This window comes from Peromyscus maniculatus, chromosome 8 (assembly GCF_049852395.1).
Source record: "Peromyscus maniculatus bairdii isolate BWxNUB_F1_BW_parent chromosome 8, HU_Pman_BW_mat_3.1, whole genome shotgun sequence".
NCBI lineage: Eukaryota > Metazoa > Chordata > Mammalia > Rodentia > Cricetidae > Peromyscus > Peromyscus maniculatus.
Window position 1 is genome coordinate 105,372,720 of NC_134859.1, and position 13,829 is coordinate 105,386,548.

Genomic DNA, 13,829 nt, shown 5'->3' on the forward strand with positions numbered 1-13,829 from the left:
CCACAGATTGACTTCCTAGCCTCATGCTCTTCTTCCTTAGACAGCCAGGGCCTGAATCAGCCTCATTTCTGTAGTTGCATAAAGTTTTGTCCTTGAGACAATAGTGTAGAACTTGAGCAATTGACTGAGGGTACTTTGTCTGTGTGCCCATTCTACAGGAGCTTTCCTCATTTTTTACAGCAATTTCCTATAGTTAGAATTTCTGGTGTTTTTAGTGGTCTTCTGGGAAGCTTTGAACTTCAAGATGCTGTGCTCAGAGCGTCCTTGCTCTAAGTATGTAGCATACTGTGCAGTTAGCAGAGGCTGCAGTCCGCTCATCCAGAACTGCACTCTGTAAGTGAGCTGGGTCACACACTCTTCTTGGATCGGCCTTAAAACCTGGTTACTTCCTGGTAAAGCTAGTCTGTCCTGAGGACTGCTCCTCCACGTGTGTCACTAGGTCCCAGGTGGAGAACCCTGTTCCTAGTTTTAGCTTTTCCTTCCTGTTTTGTATTTTTGGGGGTTTTGGGAGGGTTGAGGGAGATAGTTTAGTTGGTTTTTTTGGGTGTGTGTGTGTATGTATGTATATGTAGTGTGCTTGTGTGTATATGTATATTCATACATATATGAACATGTGAGTGGACAGATGTACATGTATATTATTTCTTGTAGAGGTCAGAGGTTGATATTACATGTGTTTTTCAATCACATTCCACCTTATATATTGAGGCTCACCAGTTCAACTAGTCCACCTTAGATAGCTTGCTCCGTGGATTCTTTGTCCAGCTCCTGAGTACTGGAATTACGGGCAGGCCTAAATTACACGTTTGCATGGCAGCCACTCTACCCACTAGCCCATCTCTTCCGGCTTCCCTTGAGTTTAAATGGACCATAAATGACAAAAGGAAGAAGTCTTCCCACCTAGATGTCTTACAGGTTTCTCGTGGTCATCCTGAGCCCGGTGTTCCTAGGTAGAGGCTTAGAGAGGCCATTAGAATGGGTGCTGAGTGCTGGTTGTCTGCCCCATTTAAGGTACTGGCTAAAGTGGCCTTGAAATAGCTCAGCAGATAAAGGTGCTTGCCCCTAAGCCTTGAAAACAGGAGTTTGATCCCTGGGACCTGTACAGTGGAAGGAGAGAAAGAACCAACTCCCACAAGTTTTCTGACTTCCACTGGTACTCCATTGTTCCCTATCCTTCAAAAATAAGCAATTGTAATTTTTTTAAAAAACAAAAGTAAAGATGTTAGCTTAAAACACTGTTCTGACCAGTCAGACTACTGAACAAGAGCTGAATGGTCATGGACAATCAGTAGTATCCTTCCTCCATACTGCTAACAGAACCAGTGGCGAGCTCTTTGCATCTTCTTCTCCCATTCCATGTGGTACACAGGGAACAAATGGGAAGAACAGGAGGGATTCTTGAGTGATTAGACATCATGAAGAAGGCCTTACAGCAATGAGCAACCTGAGAAGAGGCCCAAGGACAGATGAGGCCTTTATAGAAACAGGAAACAGTTCTCAGAAGAACTTGACAACTTAGACTTCCTTTTTGTAGAACTGGTTGTTCTTACAAGAAAACAAAGATTGCATCAGTGGGAATCTGCATGGGGAAGCAGGCGATGGCAGCCTAGAGGGATAGTGGCAGGGTGAGATGGAAGGGTGCTTAAAAGGGAACAGTAACTAGGAAAGCAAAGAAGGGACTCAGAGTTGTGGCAGGACACAAGTAATGGTGTTCCTGCTGGCATTTCCAGAGCGCAGGAGGCAGGAGATTCAGGTAGGAAGGGATAACACCGAAGTATGTATTTGAAAGGTGAAATCTCAGCGCAGAGCTAGCTCAGCTGCAGCTGTGAGAGTGACTGAGTAAGTAGTTCCGGTCAACAGAGAGATACCGAGAGGCTAGGGCTGTGACTCAGTGACTGAGCACTTTCCTAGCGTCCTGAAGGCCCTTGGGTTCAGTTTCCAGCCCCACAAAGAAAATACTTGAAGTGGCAGAATGGAACACTTTAAAGTCAGTAGAAAGGAGCATGTAGAAAAGAGCATGGATGCAAATGGAGAGATCCCTCATTTACTAGGGAAGAAGATCCATGCTCCAACCTGTAGAAGAGGTAAAGGGTGAGTGACCAGACAGGCCATCTAAGAGGCCAGGGGCTTAAGGACACCAGTACTAGCCATGAGGTGAGAAGGTTTGAGAGCAGAGACGTGATGTCTGTGTAGAAGATGGAACAGATTGCTAACAGATTGCCCAAAGGGCTGCCAATGATACACCCAACAGTGGGTGAAATGGTCATTGTTTAGCCCTTGCAGGGCCTATCCTGGGTTAGACAGTGTTCATGCAAGAGTCACAGAAGGTAGCAAAACAGCCAAGCCCCTGCCCTGTGGGGCCTGCAGGCCAGTAAGGGAGCCAAAGTAGGTGAAGTCTGTATGTGACATGAGGAAGGGTGATGAGGGAAGCCAGGGGACTATGTTGTGGGTTAAATGTGAAACCTGGGCACTGAACAGATTCTGGGACAAGAGGAGTGTCCCCTTCTGTACTCATTCGCGTGGTATGTTTGCTGCACTCCACAGTTGGCTTGCCACATAGGAATCCTGGATGGGTCTGTCTGCACCTCTGTCCCCGAATGAAATGTCACAGGTTGCACTCAAACCCATATATGTTCCCAGTTGGTGCATATTTTTCTGTGAATCAGCATTTTTAGTGAAAAAGGCAGAGTTCTGTCTGTTAGAAGACTGAAATATAGGAAACCTTGGTGTCATGTGGCAGCATTGTACTAGAGTAAAGGGCTGTGTTCCCCTTCACACACTTGTACCAGCCCAGAGAGCCCCACGCTGTAACTGTGATCACTAACCAAAAGTTCTGGGCCCAGTTTCTGCTGAACCAAATTACATTAACTGGCTGCTGCTTCGGCATCTGAACATGTGGTTCCTGGTTTGTTTGTTTGTGTGATTATGTGTAGGGATATGTCTACAGGTGGGTATGTGTTTCCATGAATACAGGTGCCCCAGAGACCAGTTGTGAGCTGCCTGACATGGGGACGGGGAACTAAACTCAGGTCCTCGGGAAGAACTGCAAGTCTCTTACCTGCTGAACCATCCCTCCAGTCCCAGTTCCTGTTTTTTTAACTGAGAAATGACTGTTTGTAGGAACTCAGATTTTAAGAACTTGAAAGAATGAAGAAAATGAGGAGGAAAGACAATTGACGGGAGAAAAAAATGAAGGAAGCCAGGCAGAGTAGTGCACACCTTTAATCCTAGCATTCAAGAGGCAGAGACAGATGATCTTTGTGAGTTCAAGGCCAGCCTGACCTACTTTGTGAGTTCTAGGAGAGCCGAGAAGGAGGATTTGAAAATTAAAATGCAGTATATGGAGAATATGGTATAATGGTACATTCTTCTGATCTCAGTCTTCAGGAGGCAAAGGCAGAAGGGTCAGAAGCTTGAGGCCAGCCCAGACTATATAATACATAGTAAGTTCTACACCAGTCAGAACTACATGTGAGACACTGGTTCAGAGCATAGTGACTGACACAGAGTAGTGGGAGAGGCCAGTAGAACCAAGTCTCTACACTGTGACATGTGGTGGTAAAGATGCAAAGCACTCTGAGAAGAGTTAGCACTTGAAAGTGGCCACCACAAGCTGAGGGTGATGGTTCACAGCTTAAATTCCAAGACTCGGGAGGTAGAGGCAGGGGAATCTCTGATTTGGGGGCCACCCTGGTCCACATAGTGAGCTTCAGGACAGCCAGAGTTACAGCCCCTGTCTCCAAAAAAACGAGAAGGGGCACCACCACGGCCCTCATAGCATGATGAGTAATCTTACCATGTATGCACTGGTGTGCGTGCAGATGCGTGTAAATGTGTGTACATGTGTATGGAGACTGGAGGAAACCTCAGGCATCATCTAAAGAACACCTAAGAGACAGTTCTTGTCCGAGGCCTTACCAGTTTAACTACATTGGTTCCTCCTGTCTTTCCAGTTCTGGGATTACAAGAGTTCACTGTGTAACTGTTTCATCAAAGCATACATGACTACCAAATACAAATGCAGAAAAATGTATATGACACAGACTTCAAAGTCCCTGTGTCACCCCAGCTTCTGGAGTCTGCATATTCTTAGAGTTGTAACAGTATCATAGAGGCTGCTGTAAGTTTAGAAACCATTAACAAAGACAAAATGATGGGTTTTTTTTTTCCATCTGGTTAGTCCCTGTGTAGAAACTGTCAAGATTAGTGTGTTGTATAGCAGGTGATGGTGTTTGTATTTTTCTTAGAATATCAATCTCTCTTCTACCACTCTGGTATTTGGATCTCAGACCTAACACAAGCTACCTCAGAGTCCCAAGTCACCAGAGCCCAAGTCTTTGCAAGCTTGTTAGGTGAAGCTGTTCTTTGACCCCAGAGAAGTAACAAATAGCTGATTGACAGCCACAGCAGCTACCAAGCTGGGTCTGATGAAGCTGGGGCACAGGCACAGGTTCTTCATGGCACTACTGAAACCCTTCAGTCCAGACAACAAAAGCCATCATTTTTAGTGGCTGGCCACATGTTTGTTGGCTGACCACATTTTTGTTGTTGGTAAACTTGGTGTTTTGTAGGTATTTTACTGCTTTGCTGTTGACCTGTGCTGGCTTTACATAATCCCCATCTATCTCAGAGTTTGGATTTTAAGTTGCTTTTTAAATTGCTAGTCATTAACAGTGAAATTAATCTCTCCTGTCTTATATGGCACTCCATTAACTTCTCCATTAACATTGTGTATTTAGTCTTATAAGGTTTGTAAATGCTACAAGACAGTTTTGTCTTGTTCTTACATTGATACTAGTTTTCTGGGAGTCTCAGTAAAATCCATGTCTGTTAGGAAATTTTATGTAGCTTAGCTGACTGTCTTGTTTGGACCTGACTCACCCCCACCCGGGGGTTAGAATAGCAGTGGTAGCCTGAAGAAGTGTCTCTGTGTCTGTCATTGTATCAGATTCTCAGCTGCTTATGGAATGCTCACAGGCCCTACTGACACAGGACGCCAAGTTACAGCACTGCACTGCACTTTTACGGTGTTCCTTCCTGGTGACATTACCTGATTGCTTGTTCTGGGTCAGGCTGTCTGGCAGAACCTGAAGCTGTCCCTTATCTTGGGACCAGGCTGCTGTTTTGACCTCTAGTGGGAAGTGGCCAAGAACAAAAAAGAGTAAACACAGTATTTATGTTTCTAAAGGTTAAAGCAGATTCTGACAATGCCAGGCAGCCTAGTTATCTAGTATACTTGGACATATCTATGACAGCTAAGTAGCTTGCAGACACACAGGAAGCAGTAACTACTAATATAACTAACTGTTCAGGGTACAGGTCCTCAGCTGGTTCAAGTGTAGCTGTGGGACCTGCATTGGGTTAGGTTTTGTTTGTTTGTAGAGGAGTGGGTATCTGATTTATTTTTTTTTTCTTTGAGTCTCACTCCATAATCCAGGCTGGCCTAGAACTTGCAGTGATCATCCTGCCTCAGCCTCCAGTGTTGGGATTACAGGCCTTTGGCCCTGTGCTTGGCTTCCAGAGGCTGTTTATTTCATCCTTGAGCATTATCATTTCACCTAAATGCTCTGATCATTTTTAGAGGTATTGGTGTTAAGGAAAGATGCATGTGGAGGAGAGCATATAGTTGATCCAAGCATGATGAGTGACCCCCATAGGCTCATGGAGATTGAGCTATTGTCCAACACCAAAAGAAGTCTCAGTTTGTCACCTTTCTTCCTGAGCCTGTAGACACACAATGGTGCCAAAGTAAAATATTAGCTCCATGTGAGAGTCTTGAAATCTGAGCAAGGGAAGATTGCACTTGAGGAGCTTATTCAAGAGTTCTTCTGCATCCTGCTGAATGCCTGCTCTTCCTTCCTTGGGGCCACCTGTGATAGCTATAGCAAGTTTGAGGCTGCTCACCAGGAGGCTGTGGTTGGCTTTAAAAGTCCAGAAAGGCTGAAGCTAACTACAAGCTTGAATTTGCATTTACATCACTTCTACTCGATCCAAAGCTTACTTTTCTGACACAAATATTAGAAGGTTTTATAAAGACTGAGTTAATGTGAGATCATGTGAGTTAATCATGGAAGAGGCATGTCTCCCATTCACTACACTGAAACATGGGAAAACATGATTGCCTCGGTCAGTGATTGGTGATCTTTGAAGTCTTAAGAGCAACAAAAACTAGAGAGCTATAAGCTTCAAGACCCCCATCCTAGGAACTTTGTTTCTCTTCTTCAGTGTGCATCAGCAAGACACCATGACAACTCTGTTTTAAGACTGGGACTCTAAAATTACCTTCCAGTCACCAGGCAGAGGGATTCAGTTTTCAGCAACATTACAATAATTTTTAACAGAGAAGTGATTGGAGTGATTTGTACTTTATAGCTGTGGGTAGGGTGGGTAGATTTTGCTTTTCTGTATTTTGTAGGGCCATGGGGATTGGCAGATCTGCTACAGAAGTGAGAACGGCACCTATGTGAAAACCTGTGAACCACATTCATAGGCTCCCACTACAGGACCTTCATTTAAAAATAAATAAATGGGTAACAAAGTTGGAAATACAGTGTGGCCCCCAGATTTCCTATAAAAGTGAACACACAGATATACACACATAAAAGAAGGATAATGTTCTTCATTTTAATACCTATGTTTTAAATGTAAATAAAGCTTGATCCATCCAACGTTTTTTACAAAAGATGTCAGGATTGTTTTAACAAGAAAACTAAACAATGGACATGATTTTAATGCTGTGCATTTAAAATGATTTTCTATAAACTGAAAGTGCTTGTTTTGCGCCAGAACTATTTTAATAGGTTTCAGTGTGTCACATTTCTTCTGGAGGCTAGACTAGAGATCAGCTTAACCCACGGAAACTGCTTGCTTGGTTTCCCAGTCATCAAGTACTATTCCACTTACCCCCAAGGCTTTAAATGTGAAGGTGGTGAATTCTTTGCTTCGTAAGATTTTCTACTGATTTTTAACAGGAACCAAAACTTTCCACAAAAATGGATTAACTAATTACTATGGTCTGACTATTTATACTTAGTTCTAACTTTCTTACTTATTCTGTTAGTAATTTGTAGTCTGGCCTTCCAAAGACATGGAAGAGGAGGAATACCAGACCAGGAGAATCACTGCTCACTCGTTCGGCTGCTGACTCAGTACTTTTCTGCTGAATGGCCCACAGTACCACAGTATCAGCTGTGCGAGTTTTCTTCATTTAATTACCCCTTAAATTTGTAGAACTGCTTCTCCAGTTTTGGTTACGCTTTCTGTGTAATTACAGGTAGCAGTTGCCAGCAGTAACTGATGGGGCTAACTTACCAGTTATTGTTGACAGTTTGCTTAAACTGTTGCTCAACAGAGAGCTTGTCATTTAAAATGATTCGTTGCTACATGTCCTTGTGTCATTAATAAGTAACTCCATTTTATTAGAATAAAGAATGTCATGGGATCTAATTCCATACTATCTTTAGTAAGAAAATTAACAAACTTCACAATTGAGATAATAATATTCATGTTGAGAGCATACAATTTAGAACTGGTCCCATCCTGTGCTGTCTTCTCTTCAGGTCTCTCTGAGCTAATACACCATGGCGTTGCAGGTATTGGGCGCTGTCCTTGTCACTGTCAGCAGAGGCAGGGGCCCTTGGAGGCACAGAATAATGAGTATTTAAATTGATTTGGAAAGTCACAGCTTGACTTCAGTTTCACTTGCATCCTCCCTCTTCCCCAGTTTCATCCGGCTGGGGAGAAATGCCCAGTGTTCACTCCAAGGCTGAGAACTCATGGGGAGAGCCATCCTCCCCGTCTCCCCTGGTCGACAATGGCACAGCAGCATGGGGGAAGCCTCCCAGCAGTGGCAGTGGATGGGATCATCCTGCTGAGCCAGTGGTGCCCTTTGGAAGAGCCAGCGCTCCTGCTGCTGGCCCAGCCCTGTGCAAACCAGGTAAGCCAAGCCTTCTTCACGCCTGGACCTGGCAGATAAGAATCGGTTCCTGGGGCTGGAGAGATGGCTCAGTGGTTCAGAGCACTGGCTGCTCTTCCAGAGGTCCTGAGTTCAATTCCCAGCACCCACATGGTGGCTCACAACCATCTGTAATGGGATCTGGTGCCCTGTTCTGTCATGCAGGTGAATGTGCAGGCAGAACACTGTATACATAATAAATAAATATTTTTTTTTTTTTAAAAAAAGAAAGAAACGGTTCCTGGGGCTATGGAAATAGATCAATAAATAAGATTATTTGCTGTGTGTGTGTGGGGGGGGGGGGGAGATTATTTGCTGTGCAAGGATAAGGACCTGAATTCAAATCTCCAGCACCTACATAAAAAGCCAGACATAACTGCACATGCCTGGAACTCCAGCATTGGAGGGCAGAGATAGGTGCATCCTGGGAGCTTCCTAGTCAGCTAGCATAGCCAAAATGACTAGCTCCAGATTCAGTGGGAGATAGTGTCTTAAGGGAGTGAGGTCGAAAGTGATAGAAGATGACACCTGATGCACTCTTTCACTCTTACGCACACACAGCGCATGAATCCATAGATTTATGTGCCTGTACCACACGAACATTCACGTGTGTCATCCACATGAACATAAGTAAATGAAATATTTTTGAGTATTCTATTTACAGGAATATTTTTCACTGAATTTTAGAACATGCCTTTTTTTTTTTCATTTTGTTTGTTTCTGGTGATTTTTTTTTTTTAAATTGTTGTATTTTTGAGACAGGGTTTCTTTGTGTAGCCCTAGCTGTTCTAGAACTCACTCTGTAGACCAGGCTGGCCTCGAACTCACAGAGATTCACCTGCCCAGTTTAGCATACCTCTACTTTAAAGACAGGGTTTTTTTGGGGGGGTTTGTTGTTATTGTTGTTTTGCTTTGAGGGGGTGATGCTAAGTATATACTCTTGTCACCGAGCTCTTCCCCATACTAATTTTAAAAATTACGTTTTTAGAATTAGAATACTTTTTCTCAATACATTTAAACCAAGACTGTAAAACAGTATTTGCCATGTTTGATAGATGACTACAAAATGATTTTGTTTTGTTCTGCTGTTTTGTTTTGTTGAGACAGTCTGTCTTATTATGTAGTCTTTTGGCTGGCCTGGAACTCATTTGTAGGATGGCTTCAAACTCAGCGCCTGGCTTTGTATTTATTTTTGAAAAAAAGAGAGCATGAATTTCAATTAAGTTCCTTTGTGCTGGGAAATGGTAGTGCATACCTTTAATTCTGTCACTTGGGAGGCAGAGATAGGAAGATCTCTGTGAGTTCCAGGACAGCCATAGCTACTCACTGAGGTCCTGTCTCAAAAATAAAATAAAAAGGAAAATCCACAGAATGTTCCTTTTTATAATATCCATAATGCTCTAAAATCTGGAGCTTTTGAACACCAACACAACATTCCAAATAGAAAATTCCACATTTTATGTATGTTATGTCACAGTCAAATTCTAGGCAGGCTAAAAATTACATGGTTTTTAAAAACGAAATAAAGACGCTTATTTCTTACGGCTCTGAGACTGGGCAGCTCCTGAGCATGGCAGTCATCTAGTAGAAGCCTCTGGCTGGGTGGTGACAAATGCAGTAGACACCGCACAGCACCTAAGGCTGCTCTGTAAAATCACCAGGCTGAGCTGGGCGTGCTGCCACATGCCTTTAATCCCATCAGAAGCATGAGGATTTGAGGCCAGTCTGGTCTAAACAGTGAGTTCTAGGACAGCCAGGCAGCCAGGGCTCTGTAGAGGGACCCTGGCTCAAAATTATTATTATTATTATTATTATTATTATTATTATTATTATTACTACTACTACTATTACTACTATTACTACCAGGCTGTGGCTCAGTGGCAAAGAACAGCTACCCACTACATACTTGCCTAGCTTGCCTATTGTCCTGATGCCCAAAAAAAGAAAAGAAAAAAGTTGGACAGTGGGGGCTCAAGCCTTTAATCCCTAGGGGTGGGGGTAGTCTGGTCTACAGTATGAGTTCCAGGATAGCCAGGGCTACACAGAAAAACCCTGTCTCAAAAAACCTGTCATGTACTGGGCCTGTAATTTTGCCTAACTTGCATATGACTCTACCTAGACTCACTCCCTAGAACCTCAGTTAATAAATAAAATTTCCTTTAGGAAATGCATAAAAATTATATATAGAATATAAATGACTTTCATGTTTCTAGTCCCTAATGTATCCTAGTCTGAAATCTGAACCATTTCTGTTACCAAGCATTACAGTAATAGACATTCACCTGCAGCATCATTCACCTGCCTATAGCATTTTATGCCCACCCATTTAAATTCATTCCACCAAACAAGATGAATAAATGATGTCATTGTTTTCTTCTTAGAATTAGGATTTGAAAATACAGTAGTGTGACATTTCTTGCTTTGCTTTTATCTTGAAAATAAAATTGTTTTGGATGTCCAAGTCTGTACTTGAAACAACTTGAGCAGAGGTGAGTACAGGCTGCAGCTTGGTGGTAAAAGACTTGCTTTGTATGTTTGTTACAAGGCCCCAGGTTACATCTCATTACTGAAAAAGACCACAAACAGAAACAGTAAAATATCTGTTTCCATGGCTGCAGAACTGTTCCATTTTCTTTGCTTGTTGTTAGATGTATGTCCAGGTTGATTGATTGATTGATTGATTGATTGACTGACTGACTGACTGACTGATTGATTGATTGATTGATTGATTTGAGACAGGGTCTCACTCTGTAGCCCTGGCTGGCCTCTTACTCTGTAGATCAAGCTGGCCTCAAACTCATGGAGATCTTCCTGCAACTGCCTCCCCAGTGCTGGGATTAAAGGTGTGCACTACCAAGCCCAGCTTCATCCTGGGTTCTTAAAAGGCAGCATTTTGTATTTTACTGCTTTGCTAAAAGTGGGTATTTGTTTCATATGGTCACTGTTCTGGAAATATTTATTCTTGTGAATTTTGGTTAATAATCTAGGGGAAAAGAAAATTCCAGATATTGAGATGTCACTTTTAGCTTTTGTCCTCAGTCCCAAATTGTTGGTGTTTCTTTAAAAAAAAAAAAAAAAAAAAAAACATGTTTATTTTTACTTATGGTCATGAATATGTGTCTGTGTTGAATTATATCACATGTTCGCAGGTGTATGCCCTCAGAGGCCAGGAGAGAGAGGTAGATCCCCTGGAGCTGGTGTTAATTGCAGTCATGAGTGTTCAGCTTGGGTGCTAGAAAGCAAACTCAGGTCCTCCAGAAGGTCAGAAAGCCCTCTTACGTGCTGAGCCTCTCTCCAGCCTTCAGTTCTAGCATCTTAAGCAGCCTGAACTTCAGCCCTAGTTCTTCTAAGAAGTAAATAATGTGTGGCAACTTTGACACACACACACACACACACACACACACACACACACACACACACATCAACAAAAAAACCCAAAAACCTAATTTTTTTAAAGGAGGAGGAAATAACATCTTGAAAAGAAAATTTAGTGTCTGTTTGATTTCTGTCTTGAGTTTGTGGACATCTTCTGGACCACCATTAGAAATGCAGGCTGCTGAGCTTCCCAAAAACCTGCTTCCTATAACGTGATCCCTGCCTGTTCCTCACTCCTGCCTGTTGCCAGGTGTGAGAGCCCTGGCTCAGGTGATGTATTGCCCAGGGGTTATCTCTGGCTGAGATGAGACCTGAAAGGAGGACAGTTTTTCGGGAGTCCACCTTTGAGTGGCATTTTCATGCTGTGAAGAGACTGCTGTACCCCTGTAGCCTCAAGACTTACCTTTAGAATGCCTGTGTGTGCAAGTAACCATAGTGGCTGAGGAAGTGTGCAGCCGCACAGCTAGAGTTTAGAAGGAACACACGAGTCACACTTCAACCACGTGCCGAAGGGAAAAGAACTAGCTAAAAGGTGGATAACAGAGTTTCTGTTTTCCCCATCCCTTGTGTGTCATGTGACACAGGTTTCTTCTGGAGCAGGTAAGTCTGACAAGTTTCCGTCTGCTCTCTTCCAGCTTCCAAATCTATGCAAGAAGGCTGGGGCAGTGGTGGGGACGAAATGAACCTGGGCACCAGCCAGTGGGAGGATGAGGATGGGGACATGTGGAATAATGCTGCCTCTCAAGAAAGCAGCTCATCCTGCAGCTCCTGGGGAAATGCCTCAAAAAAAGGACTTCAGAAGGTAGGCACTGCTAGAGAGGCCTGGAAGCTAGGAGGCCTGTACTGTAGACTAGGCAGAGCCAGTGACTGGTGCAAAGATAGAATTCACTTCCAGGTAGTCTTGGGACTCTAATCCTTTCTGTAAATTGGAAAGATCAAAACTATTTTCCTATTCGTAAAAATTTGTCTTTTCCAGTAAGTCCTTTGGGGGAGGCTAAGGTGGTGTGTAGATTGCAACAAAATCATAAAATATGCACAAAACCAATAATACCTAATTAAAGCCAAAAAACAGGAAGAATGTAGGGGGGAAATACCATTTACATCAAAAAAGAAATGCTCATCTCCCTGATACATAAAAGTATCCAATATCCCAATGAAAATGAGCAAAGAATGTAAAAATGACCAGATGATCAGAGGGGAATACGAGGTGCTGTCCAGCATATAAGAGGGTGGCCATCCTGACTCAGAGGTGGCCACTTGAGCCAATAGTGAAAGGTGCCATTTTTCATCTCAGACCAACAGAAATCCAGAGATTAACTCAACACCCTTGGGAGCTGGGCTACCCATTGACTGTGGACTCAGTCCTCAAAACCAGAACACAGAAGTAAATGAAATACAAGCTTATCTGCTCTCCAGGCTGTGGGACACCAGTTCTCACTGCACCTTGCTGGTGTCATCTGCAAATTGACATTGCACCGCCCATACATTGCACCGCCATTTGTCATGGGCATTTGTAGTTCTTTTGTAACATTGTTGTCATCGAGAATGAAAATGAATATGCTTTAGTGCAGCAGCCAATTAAAGTCTATCTATGCATCCTAATATGATGGACCAAACACTTGATGAAATATATACTTATGAAAACAAGTGATATTGTTGAGAGAAAAGGCAAGGTACAGAAAAAGTACATAGCATGGGCCACCAATCTATGGTAAGATGAAAGAGGGAAATAGTGTGTACACGTATCTAATGTTCCAAGTTTTCTGTTCTCCAGAAATATAAGAATCTTGAAAGAGAGACTTCTTGGAGAGCTCGGGGTCTGAGCAGATGATATAGTATGGAGGACCTTTTCACTTTATCCCTTTTGTAATTTAGAATTATGAATGCATTGTTATTTTTAAAAGAATAAAGAGTTTTAGAAAAGCATGCAGTAAGCAGCAGGCAGAACCAAGAGCCTGAAGTCAGCCTATCTGTTAAGGAGTAGAAGTGATTACAGACATGAAGAGAAGCTGTTTACAGTGGGGCTAGGGAATACAGTTGCCATGGGACCAGAAAGCCCCAAGTAGTCAACTACAGTGATAGGGCTCTGGCCCTGGAAGCATGCCCTCCAGGTAAACTGCCTGCTAGGGGACAGAATACCTCCTGACTGCTACAGCTCCATGCACTGCTGTGGAGCTAGCGCAGCCTCCATGGTGAAAGAGTACACCTGTAACCCAGCACTCAGGTAATGAAGACAAAGGATCAAGAGTTCAAGGTCATCATCAGTTCTAAAGCAAGTTTAAGACCAGGCTGGCCTACATGAGACCCTGTCTTCAAAGGAAGGAGGGAGAGAAGAAACAGAGAATGGAAGGAAATAAGGCCCAGGAAAGCAAATTCTTCTCGAGAAGGGTGGGCTTTTTAGTTTGGTTTTGTTTGGTTGTAGGGAGAATACTAAGACTCTGTTCATCTTGTGTACCTGGTTCTCATGGCACCCTTTGTGCCCTTGCCCCTGGGCTGCCTT

The 13,829-nt window shown here is 43.2% G+C and overlaps 1 protein-coding gene across 11 annotated transcripts in view; it reads left to right on the forward strand.

The window, feature by feature from the left end:
- The window catches only part of Tnrc6c (trinucleotide repeat containing adaptor 6C), a 121,920-nt gene that overhangs the window by 75,109 nt on the left and 32,982 nt on the right, over window positions 1–13,829 (forward strand). For all 11 annotated transcript variants that reach the window (XM_076543823.1, XM_076543821.1, XM_076543818.1 and 8 more), the window contains 2 exons: window positions 7,724–7,936; window positions 11,965–12,131. In XM_076543823.1, the coding sequence (XP_076399938.1) occupies window positions 7,724–7,936; window positions 11,965–12,131 (380 nt within the window). The remainder of the gene's footprint in view (window positions 1–7,723; window positions 7,937–11,964; window positions 12,132–13,829) is intronic.